The sequence below is a fragment of the Ochotona curzoniae genome, unplaced genomic scaffold (assembly GCF_017591425.1).
Source record: "Ochotona curzoniae isolate NIBS_2020 unplaced genomic scaffold, NIBS_Ocur_1.0 contig_584, whole genome shotgun sequence".
Taxonomy (NCBI): domain Eukaryota; kingdom Metazoa; phylum Chordata; class Mammalia; order Lagomorpha; family Ochotonidae; genus Ochotona; species Ochotona curzoniae.
Window position 1 is genome coordinate 308,425 of NW_024466480.1, and position 12,680 is coordinate 321,104.

Below are 12,680 nucleotides of genomic sequence, written 5' to 3' on the forward strand. Positions count from 1 at the left end.
CCCTGAGGGCCATATTTGTTGTTCACTTACAGATGAAGAAATTGCTTGAGTGTGTTTTATATTATTTGATTTCATGGGCTCTAAAGGATAGAAATTACATGCAAATTGATTTATTTTTAAATTTTATGTAAATGTTTCAGTAAAGGTATTTTTTTATTCTGTAGGTATAGTTCAAGACAATTCCACATCCTTCACTACCCTGCTTCCCGTAAAACACCTGCCTCCCTTCAACAGCATTTATGAAGTCCTGACTTTTATGCACTCCGCATTCACAGGCTTAATTTGCCACTAATCATACTATCCAACATGGGAAATGCAAGAAAATGGTAAGAATGTCTTATCCATGGGCATATAAAGATAGGCTAAAAAAAGAATCCTCATGTTCCAAGTTGACCACCTCATTCCTACACATTCTGTGTGGTCTAGTTTAGCTGCCACACGGCATGGAAAATCTATGTGGGTTAACACGTTTTGTCTCACACCTTTTGCTTTCAAGTGATGGCTAGTGACGGCCTCCTGCCAGGGCTGACTGTGAGAGGCAGTGAGGATGGTGGCATTCATGTTACCCATATTGGAGACTGGGATTAAGTTCCAGCTCCCAGCCTCTGTGCTGGTCCACACAGGGACACTGTAGGTATTTGGGGAAGTCTTCTCAAGGCTAAGTCTCAAAAAGAGAACATGGAGGGACTTCAAAAAAAAGATGACAAAATGCTGAAAAAATAATACGTTCCTATCAAAAGCAATCAAATTTTATAGATATATTTATTTAGATAATGCAACCCTAGCTTTTTAAAGAGTATGTATAAACATTCTAAGTCAAGAAAATAATTATCAATGATTTTTTTTTCACCTTCTATGACGCTGTCCTGCAGGTGGAAACGGCAGTTCCTGTTGCTGTTAACATACTTGGGTGCATTTTGCTTTGATCAATGGCATGCTAAGCCTAACATTCTTATCTTTTAATATTTTTCAGCCAATTGTTCTAAAACAGAGACACACGGAGTGTCAACAGGAGGAGGTGAATATTGCAGAAATCAATTCTGAAGGTGACTTGAGTTTGTGAATGTTGAGCTGGAAGTGAGAAGTTGTATGCTCGACAAACATGGACCAGAGGTGGGTGTGTTGAAAACCTGGGGGGGAAAAAAAAACACATCTCAAAAATGCATGCAATTTAATAGTAATATTGAGTCCAAATTTCATAATAATATCGAGTCCAAACCTTTTCTTTTAATTCTATTGATTCTACCAAATCTTAAAGTTTGCCCATGTGTTCTCTAACTGAAATGCAGAACGGAGAAATATACAATTCCCATGTGCCTTATTATCCTGAGACTAACAGTATTTTCTATTACACACAGTTCCCAGGTTATACTAAAAACCAAAATCTCACACATGTCTCAGAATTCCACCTCATGGGCTTCTCAGAAGATCCAGAGCTGCAGCCATTCCTCGTAGGGATATTCCTGTCCGTGTACCTGGTCACGCTGCTCGGGAACCTGCTCATCATCCTGGCTGTCACCTCCGACTCCCACCTGCACACACCCATGTACTTCTTCCTCTGCAACCTGTCCTTGGCTGACGCAGGGCTCACCTCCACCATGATTCCCAAGTTGATTTCTGCCATCCTCACCCATAGCACAGTCATCTCCTATGCCGGCTGCCTGACTCAGATGTCTTTCTCCATCATCTTTGGATGCATGGATGATTTGCTCCTGACAGTGATGGCCTATGACCGCTTTGTTGCCATCTGCCACCCCCTGCATTACCAGGTCATCATGAACCCCCGCCGTTGTGGCTTCCTCATTTTGATGTGCTTTGCCATCAGCCTTTTTGATTCCTTGCTTTATAATTTCATGGTCTTACAAATTACCTGCTTCAAGGAGGTGGAAATTTCCAATTTCTTCTGTGACCCCACTCAACTTCTCAACCTGACTTGCTCTGACACCTTTAGCAGTGATATATTTACATATATGGTTAGTATCCTATATGGCTTCATCCCTGTGTCAGGGATCCTCTTCTCCTACTATAAAATCATTTGCTCCATTCTGAGGGTCCCATCTCCAGGTGGCAGGTACAAAGCCTTCTCCACCTGTGGCTCTCACCTGACTGTCGTTTGCTTATTTTATGGAACAGGCCTTGGTCTGTATCTCAGCTCAACTTTCCCTCTTTCTGCTGGAAAGGGTGCCTTGGCCTCAGTGGTGTACAGTGTGGTCACCCCCATGCTGAATCCCTTTATCTACAGCCTGAGGAACAGGGACATTAAGGGAGCCATGCGCATGGTCTTCAACAAAACAGTCTTATCCCGGTCCCTTTAGCATACATTCGGTCTTGGTGAGAAAAGACATCAGACGTAAACATTACTTCTCCAAATCTCACCTCCCCAAATACTGGATATGTGAGGTGCTTGTTTTCCACATTCTGTGTCTCAGTATTGCTTTTTTTTTTATTATTTCTTCAAGTAGAATCTTTGGGATGTTCACAATATCTTTATCAGTGCTTTCCTGAATATGTTATTCCTTTATTGATTCCTAGGCACCTTCCACGCACATTTTGAACCAATCTAATTTAATTTGTAATTGCTTTCAGCATGGCAACACAACATTGTCCCTTTTTAGGGAACTGACATTGGTAGCTTAACACATCTCAGGCGTGTGGCTCATCCCAAATGACTCTGATTTCTTCAGAATGTTTGAAGGCTGAGGTGAGAACCTTTTCAGGAGCTTGGAGGGTTTGCTGAGAATGCCAACAGTTTTTCAGGAGCCCCACTGCATGGAATGAGTCGCTTTTCTGTCACTGCTGCCAGAGAGGTGTGTGTGTGTGTGTGTGTGTGTGTGTGTGTGTGTGCATGAGTGTGTGTGAGTGTGCAAGTGTGGGTGTGTGAGTGTGCATGAGTGTGTGGGTGTGCAAGTGTGGGTGTGTGAGTGTGCGTGAGTGTGTGCAAGTGTGAGTGTGGGTGTGTGACTGTGCATTAGTGTGTGTGAGTGTGGGTGTGTGAGTGTGTGTCAGTGTGGGTGTGTCAGTGTGCGTGAGTGTGTGTCAGTGTGGGTGTGTCAGTGTGCATGAGTGTGTGCAAGTGTGAGTGTGGGTGTGTGACTGTGCGTGAGTGTGTGTGAGTGTGCAAGTGTGAGTGTGGGTGTGTGAGTGTGCAAGTGTGTGTGAGTGTGCGTGAGTGTGGGTGAGAGTGTGCGTGAGTGTGTGTGAGTGTGCAAGTGTGAGTGTGGGTGTGTGAGTGTGCAAGTGTGAGTGTGTGTGTGTGCGAGTGTGCGTGAGTGTGAGAATGTGTGTGCGTCTTGGAACAAGTTGATTATCATTTGCCTTGGTGATGAACTTTTGTTTTCACTTTAATTACGTTAAATTGGAGCTCATTGGACTTTCTGAATGTAAATGCTGGCTTCCTCATTCCTGTTCTCTTTTGATGTTCAATAAATACCTAAGTCTCCACTTACTTTGCTCTATTTGTTTTGTTCTTTTGAGTTTGTATTGTGAAACGCCAAATAAGTCAACCTGAGTCCCAAATGTTGATGACTGGAGCATGGAAATTATGAAAGTGGTTTGTGTTTAAAAACTAATGGAAGAAGAGTGTGGTAAAAGGAGTCAATGGTATTCACATGAAATAGACAAAATGAGATGGGGAGTACAGGAACTCTTTGCGTGACGGGTTCACAATTTTACTGCATATTGAATCTATTCTGAAGTAAAGTGTTAAAGATATAAATTTTTTTTTAAAGATTTATTTTTATTATTTTTTATTGGAAAGGCGGATATACAGAGAGGAGAGACAGAGAGGAAGATCCTCCGTCCGATGATTCACTCCCCAAGTGAGCCACAACCGCCGACGCTATGCCGATCCAAAGCCAGGAGCCTCTTCCGGGTCTCCCACGTGGGTGCAGGGTCCCAAAGCTTTGGGCCGTCCTCCACTGCTTTCCCAGGCCACAGGCAGGGAGCTGGATGGGAAGCGGGGCTGCCGGGATAGAACCGGCCCCCACATGGGATCCCGGGCGTGCAAGGCGAGGACCTTAACCACTGCGCCACCGCGCCGGGCCCAGAGATATAAATTCTTACAAATAAATTATTTGAAAAGCCAAAAGAGCTGGCTGATTCTTTATTTTGCCCATATGACGCCACCCTTGAGCACTCTATGAAATTCAGTTATATTCTTTATTGCCAATATTTATCTTTTAATACTTTGTTATCTTTATGCTTAGTCTCCCTTTTGCCTGCATTTTCCTGATGTTAGAATTGGATTATCTATGTCATCTACTGACCATCTTAAAGATGTGTGTTTTGACCTTGTGTTTTGAAGATAAAAGAGGATTAAGTTATTTGTGGTGATGCCATTTGTTCCTTCAACTTGGTCCATTTTTAAATTTCTGTACAATTTTTTGGGCTCTCTGCTTAGGCATGAAAAAAACAAAAAATCTGGCCAGGGAGCTGCTCGGGCAGTCTCCAGCTACCATACCAACTAGAAGGAATCAAAATAGCAAACTAGAGAAATGTACAGGAACTGTAAAGCAATCAGTGCGAGCAACATACATGCAAATATCCTCCACACAGTGCCAGGTACTTAAATCCAGCACCATGTCAGAAAGACCTTTCACCCAGATTAAGTGGATTTCTCCCTGCTATGTGGCGACATCTCTGGAATTCAATATATGGACATTGATTAGCGTGACACATCCTGTAACAAGCTAAAGAGGAAGAACTGTGATTCTTTCCATAGTTACAGAGCATTTGATAAAATACAAGATCCCTCCGTGACAGAAAGCTTAAGCAAATTGGCTATATATAAGGATCATTCCTTAATAAAGTTAGGGAAACACAGAGTCTCAGCCAGTATCATACCGAATGGGGAAAACCGGAAGCATTTCCACGAAGACCTGGAAGCAGATGAGGATGCCCACTTCCGTCATGGCTGCTACTCAATACAGTCCGGAAGAGGCTCCTGGCTTCGGATCGGCACAGCACTGGCCGTTGCGCTCACTTGGGGAGTGAATCATCGGACGGAAGACCTTCCTCTCTGTCTCTCCTCTCTGTATATCCGCCTTTCCAATGAAAAAAATAATAAAAATAAATCTTTAAAAAAAAATCCATAGCCTTGTTATACACAAACAATTCCATGGCTGATAAAGAACTTGTAAGAATTCAAGCTTGATTAGTCCCACTAATCATAGCTATAAAAAATTCAAATATATTGGAATAAACCTAGTCAAAGATAGGAGAGATCTCCACCATGAAAATTACAAAACATTAAATAGATAGAGGGAGACATGCCAAAATCCACCATGTTCATACATTGGGAGAATTAATATCATCAAAGTGTCCATACTACTGAAAGCAATCTACAGATTCAGTGCAATTCATTCAAAAGTGTATGCTTCTCAGATCTAGAAAAAAATGATGCCAAACTTCATATGGAGACAATGAGAGAATAGCAAAGCAAATCCTACACAGCAAAAACAAAGCTGGAGGCATCACAGGACCCAACTTCAGGATGTACTGTAGGGCAGCTGTAATCAGGACAGCCAGACGCTGGCACAAAAAGAGACATGCAGATCAATGGAACAAATCAAGTTCCCAGGAATTAGCTGACATATGATTGGCACACTGTGCTTTGCAGAGTCAATAAATCCAGGGAGAAAGTACTGTCTCCTCCACAAATGGAAAGAAATCATACTGTAGGAAAAAAAAGTTTCCTCCTGTCCAGGACCACCATGATAGCTTGGGGTTGGTAGAATGACAGAAGAAAAATTTGCAGCGCCAATACCTGAATTGTAAAATTTTGCTTCAAGGGTGGAATTCCAGAACAACCAATAAGAATGCTACTCTCCTTTTACAAGTATCTCTTATGCAATTATTTCAACAGCTCACATTATTTACTGAATCCTAAGGCTAAATGAAGATATTCTTGTATGTATAGAGACCTTCAAAATCACCAGGAAATTCGAATTTTGAAACATTTTAATCCTATATTTCTATTAGCTCTCAGTGTATACCCTGGATTTCATTCTGCTACTCCCAGAACAACAAAGAATGTGTGTGATCAATTGCTTTAAGATACATCACTATATTTAATCAAAACACAATTTACCAAGAAGAATTATTTAAGTGTTTTAACAGCCCATAGGCCTTCAACACCTAAAATACCAACCCAAGCATGAATTTAAGCAATGAATATTGGAAGCTATCTTGAGTGACAAATTCTGAGAAAAAACGGAAATAGTGTCAGATTCTTAAAGAGAACTCATTATCATCTTCAGGGTTAGTTCAAGGACGTAAGATTCACATTTTGGTTTGTGAAAATGAAAGCCAGTAGCTGAGCTTTATGTAAAGATCCTGCGTGTGGCAATGGAAACACTCCAGGTACATCTGCCTTTTTCATATTTCTTTTCCATTGGCATCAGCCAGACACCATGGATGGGGAAACCATGGGACTCTTGGCTAATTAGGAGCTCTGGGCATTGAACTCCCAAGGTCTTCCCAATGTCACTAAGGAGACAATGTCTTCAGGCTGTGACTTTGCAATATACATAGAATGGCCCCACATGAATGTCTGCTGCCCACGTGAGCATCTGGAGCAGGAGGACACAGCCTGAGCATGTCTCCTCTCCATTGCTAAGTGTAGAGCCCAAGACTCTTCATATTGCAGGCAGAAGAGGATCAGTGGAGCCATGTTCCTGTCCAGACCCAGCCGAACCCAGTAAGTACAGACTGGGATGACAAAGGAAGCAGGTGGAACCATGCAGGGGCATTGTTTCCTTATCATCTGGACAAACAGGACACTCAGGGAAGATAGCTGAGAGAGAATCAAGAAGCAAAGTTTCAGCTCAGAGGACTGTGATGTTCACGTACTGTGTGCCAGACTCTGAACCCTAGGATGTAAGTAGCTCATTTCATGTCCTCTATAGGATTGCTCACACGGTGTTCCATACATTATTTTGATTATATAGAAATCAGTCTTCATGAGGTAGTGATGTCATGTGTGAGTCAGGTGGTCCACAGGCAGACACAGGCCAACATGCCCAGTCCTCCCTCTCCAGCCCTTCCTATAGCTGCAGGAAGAGACTCCTGTTTGCTCTGACCTTTCCCTGGGGTTTCAGGGTAAACCACAGCAGGTAGCAGCGGGTAAAGTGGCTGGGTGTCAAGTCCAAGATCTCAGCAAGGGCAGGTGCAGGGTCGTTGAGGGAGGAGCCGTGTGTCTCTGAAGAGCCCACTCCAAGATTGACTCCAACCATTCTGTCTCCCAACTCCTGCAGTCATTCCGCTTAATTCCAAGTCTACAGCATGACTATTGTTTGTGATTGCCCCAGCATGATGAATTCTGTATTAAACACCAATTACAAAAAAACACTCCACATTAACAAAACAAATGGAAACATCCCATATAGATGACATATTCAGTCAGTTCCCATACGTGGATGATTTCTGGAGATTATTCAGTGTTCTACCAGAATGTATATCTATTTTTAAAGATTTATTTATTTTTATTGCAAATTCAAGTACATATAGAGGAGGAGGAGAGAGAGAGGAGTATCTTTCATGCATTGATTCACTCAAAGCCAGGAGTCGGGAGCCTCCCCCAGGTCTCCCACGAGGGTGCAGTGTTCCAGGCTTTTGGACCATCCTCGACTGCTTTCCCAGGCCACAGTCAGGGAACTGGATGAGAAGTGGGGCCGCTGGAATTAAACAGGAGCTCATGTGGGATTCCAGTTCCTGCAAAGTGAGGAATTTTGCCCCTATTCTATCACACTCAGACCCTGAATGTGCAGTTTAAAAACATGTGGCTGATAATGATTTTTAAATCGGGACACAAAATGTTCATTACTTAATAAGTAATATGGCACAACTATCAAATTGTATACTATATTCCACGCACGTAAATTGCAGAAATACTCTTATGTGTGACAAAGAAGGGGACAGAATGCTGAACAATAATGAGCAATTTAAATGATGCTTCTCTCGGATAAATATGGGAAACCACATTAGGGGTAAAATACACATCACGTAACAATCATGAATTTCAAATGCCACCTCCTCCAAAAAGTCTCTAGATTTCTTTTTCAATGTATTCCATTCCTCTCAGGAAAGTTAGTGCTATGTTTGAGTTATGCCCATGACTAGAGGAGCTAACCACGCATGCTAGTGCTAAGCAATTGCTTATCTTATTTTACCAACATTGCTTTCTTTCCAAAAAGTAATTCAGGTTATGCTGAAACCTTAAACTTCACACTTGTCTCAGAATTCCAACTCATGGTCTTCTCCAAGAATCCAGATCTGCAGCCCCTCCTGTTGGGACTGTTCCTCTCCATGTACCTGGTCACGGTGCTCGGGAACCTGCTCATCATCCTGGCTGTCACCTCTGACTCCCACCTGCACACACCCATGTACTTCTTCCTCTGCAGCCTGTCCTTGGTTGACGTGGGTCTCACCTCCACCACAGTTCCCAAGTTGATCGTGGCCATCCTCACCCACAGCACCGTCATCTCCTATGCCGGCTGCCTGACTCAGATGTCTTTCTCCATCATCTTTGGGTGCACGGATGATCTATTACTTACAGTGATGGCCTATGACCGCTTTGTCGCCATCTGTCACCCCCTGCATTACCAGGTCATCATGAATCCTCACCGTTGTGGCTTCCTAGTTGCAATGTCCTTTGTGGGCAGCCTTTTGGATTCCCTGATGCACAATGTGGTGGTTTTAAAAGTTGCTTGCTTCAAAGCTTTGGAAATTTCTAGCTTCTTCTGTGACCCTTCTCAAATTCTCAACCTCATGTGCACAAACGCCTTCACACATGACATGCTTATATACTTTGTTGGGCTCGTATACAGCTTCATTCCTTTCTCAGGGATCCTTTACTCTTACTATAAAATTGTCTCCTCCATTCTGAGGGTCCCATCGCCAGAGGGGAGGCATAAAGCCTTCTCCACCTGTGGCTCTCACCTCACAGTGGTTGGCTTATTTTATGGAACAGCCTTTGGGGTGTATCTGACCTCAGCTTTCTCAATATCTACGAGGAAGGGTGCAGTGGCCTCGGTGACATATGCAGTGGTCACCCCCATGCTCAACCCCTTCATCTACAGCCTGAGGAATGGGGACATCCAGAGGGCCATGTGCAGGGTCCTCCACAAAGCAGTCTCATCTAGTCTCGGTGTCCTCCGCCTGAACCACAGATTGGACAACACAGCAACGCCAAGCGTGTAGACAGGAGACTCTCAGTTCATTCACCAATCTACATATGAGACTCTCATCATCCATATTTTCTGATTGATTATTGCTTCTTTTTGCCTTTCTGTAACAGAGACTATGAAATGACTGCGTATATATCTTAACCACTGAATGCCTCAATTGTTTTCATAGTATGGGGCCTCCTATAGTGGATAATTTGATTATCCAAATATCCCTTAATGGTCTGTTTTACATGGGGAAAAAACGAACAATCTTAACACAGAATTTAGATTATCAGAGGCTAGACGAGATAAAATAGGTTTGTATCAAAGAAAGGGGAAGCCGAGTGTGGCTCATTAATTGTGACAGATATTAATATGAGATGTGAAGAGGAAATAGGGGGTGATGAGTATGTGAGAATTACTTGGTTTTTTTTAAGACTGCATTATTAAAATTTTCGTTGTACAAGTTTAAAAATAATATGAAAATGAAATGTTAGAGCGTGAAATCCTTAATCATTTGAAAAGTTAATAGAATATTGGCTGACACCTCCTTCTGCCAGAGTTTGCCATTGATCACTGCACTGAATATCTGACATAGTTATGGTATTCCTTATCTGCTATATGGGTATTTACTTCTTCTGATCTAATTCTTTTATTTTTTTAAAGATTTATTTATTTATTGGAAAGTCAGATCTACAGAGAGGAGGAGAGACAGAGAGGAAGATCTTCCTTCCGATGATTCACTCCCCAAGTGAGCACAACGGCCGATGCTATGCCAATCCGGAGCCGGGATCCAGGAACTTCTTCCGGGTCTCCCACATGGGTGCAGGGGCAGGGAGCTGGATGGGAAGTGGAGCTGCCGGGATTAGAGCGCCCATATGGGATCCCAGCACATTCAAGGCGAGGACTTTGGCCACTAGGCCACGCCACCAGGCCCTTCTGATCTAATTCTTCCGATCTAATACACGAATGGATTGTATCCATGCCCACACATGCCGGAAACCTGCCCCGGCTGACTCAAGAGCTTGCAAAGGATGCGTGGATCCGCAAAACGGTACGAAGAAGAGATAAGACGTGGACGACTATGGCATGATGCTCAAAATGGGCAACTCAGAAAAGTTGCCTTCTTTATTTATGCAGAAATCTTCACAAGCTTTTGCACAACATCCAGTTATTTCGTTTTTACTTCATTACAAAAGCATGATTACAAAATCAATCCTAAAATACGTTATTATTATTCTACCTTAGAGAAAATATTTTCAGTGAGCTATTACTCATTCAAACGTGCAGTGACCTGGACGAAGCCAGGAACTCCACGGTCGGCAGCACGTGCGGTTACATACTGACAAGTGGTTTACTTATATTCAAAACCAATTTTTACTAAACACAAACTAATATTGCTTAAAATATTAAGAGTACAGAGTTAAAAGATCATCAATGAAAGGAATTTATAAAAGCATATGACATAGATGCTTTGCTAAATCTTATCATCAAATCATGCATTAATTACCTTCCTATTCACCTAGTGCCGATTCAATTGTTTTTGTTCTTAATGCGGATTTGGTTTTTGTTCTTTTGTTAAAGGGCAGTGAAAGGGATCAAGGCAACTCAGCCAATCTACAAACAGAGGGCCTGTACAAGAAATTTCCTTTTATCTTTATAAATTGTTTTCTTTCCCTAAATATGAGTGCCAGTATAAGGTTGAGATTTTAAGCCATTTGCCGGCGGGGGGCTGGGGAGAGGGTTCACATTTGTCTCCCTTTAGGAGATGCCCCATATACTTTTTGCTTTCTGTGATGAGAAACTAAAATGCATTATATCATATGCTGTAACAGTTCGAGGAGCATGGTAAACAAACTCCTTGTACCTCCATGATTGCCATCTGTTCCAACATATTATCAAGCCATTTCTTAAGGAAAACATTACTTATATTGGGGCAAACTTCAGGACAAAGGTGGGCACATAACAGGATGTTTGGAGACATTGTGGGCTTAATTGTACTATTCTATGCTTTTAGTTGTGTGTCATTGCCTTATGTCACTAAAGATGTTTTTATCATAACATGATTGATCAATTTGATCGGTTACAGGAATCACTTCACATTAGCAGAAATACAACAACACCCTAAGCAGAATTCTAGAAAACATCAGAGAGGTGATTGAGTGTCTGTACAACGGGGTGAGGCGGCAATGAGGTGACCAGAGACATTCTGCCAGGCCCTGCCACGCAGCCAGAAACTCCTCATAGCCTTGCTAACCCAGAGCGGTGCTCATCACACACCCATGCCATCTGACCCAACTGCATGGCTTCCCCTCACCCCCTACACACACGTATATATCCATATATATAAATTCAACATCTCAGTATTACGTCACTATAATTTAAGAAAGGATATCATATATAAATAATATTTTAACCAGTAAAATTTCCACAAACCCCAATGCATAAACTGCCAACTCAAGAAAAGGAATAGGCAATGAAAATATGAACCCATCATTAGATTGTAAATACTGCCAACAAAAAATTTAAATAGCATATGATCTGTAATGTACGGAATTGGATTCTCCATGGATATCCTGATCACTAAGAAGTATTGACAATATTCACACACGATGGTGTGTGAAAATGAAAACCAGGACCAGACTTTGATGTGAAACCCTGCATGGTGGAAATCAGCAGCAAGAAAGAGAAGGGAATCTCTTTGGAAACATTCCACTTGCATTTACTTTTCTCTTGTTTCGATTAGCATCAGCAAGCCATCAGAGATGGGGGCATCATGGACCAATTGGCTAATTGGGAGCTCTGGGCATTGAACTCCCAAGGCCCTCCCAGTGTCACTAATGAGACAATGTCTTCAGGCTGTGACTTTGCAATATACACAGAATGGCCCCATATGGATGCCCAGTGCCCACGTGAGCATCTGCAGCAGGAGGACACAGCCTGAGCATGTCTCCTCTTCATTGCTAAGTGTAGCGCCCAAGACTCCAAAGCGCAGGCAGAAGAGGATCAGTGGAGCCATCATCCCTTGCCATGCTTCTGCCCAGACTCAGCCGAACCCAGTAAGTGCAGACTGGGGTGACAGAGGAAGCGGGTGGAACTGACAATGAATGATCACAAGGCAGATTATTCGTAGAGCAGAATGCAAGTTACAAGTTATTTTGTTACTGTTATCAATAGTTTGACATTGGCAGTTGCCCTTCTTAAAAATTCTTGAGTCGATATAAATTGAACAGCTTTCGCATATTTTTGAATACTGATTTAAGTTCACATACGTAGATTTCTCACGCTCTCCTGACTGCATTCCCTGCCCATCATGAACTTTCCTTGATGCTTTTCAAAATATGAATTTGTTTATTTATTCATTCATTCATTCATTCATTCATTCGCTCATTCAGTTGGGTCTTCTGTCTTTTAATTGAAACATCTTCTAGCCTGGTGTAGCAGCTTCCTATCTGCATCACAAGATAGTTTGTTTCTGTCTTATGCGTGGATATTGATAATTGTTCTTGAACAAAA

The 12,680-nt window shown here is 42.3% G+C and overlaps 2 protein-coding genes across 2 annotated transcripts; both read left to right on the forward strand.

The window, feature by feature from the left end:
- The first annotated feature begins 1,337 nt into the window (after window positions 1–1,337).
- Window positions 1,338–2,315, forward strand: LOC121162880 (olfactory receptor 18-like). Its single transcript, XM_040990116.1, has one exon. It carries the CDS (start codon window positions 1,413–1,415, stop codon window positions 2,313–2,315), a length of 903 nt encoding a protein of 300 aa, XP_040846050.1. The 5' UTR covers window positions 1,338–1,412.
- Window positions 2,316–8,214: 5,899 nt separating this feature from the next.
- Window positions 8,215–9,198, forward strand: LOC121162881 (putative gustatory receptor clone PTE01). The gene has a single exon (XM_040990117.1). It carries the CDS (start codon window positions 8,248–8,250, stop codon window positions 9,196–9,198), a length of 951 nt encoding a protein of 316 aa, XP_040846051.1. The 5' UTR covers window positions 8,215–8,247.
- The last annotated feature ends 3,482 nt before the right edge of the window (window positions 9,199–12,680 follow it).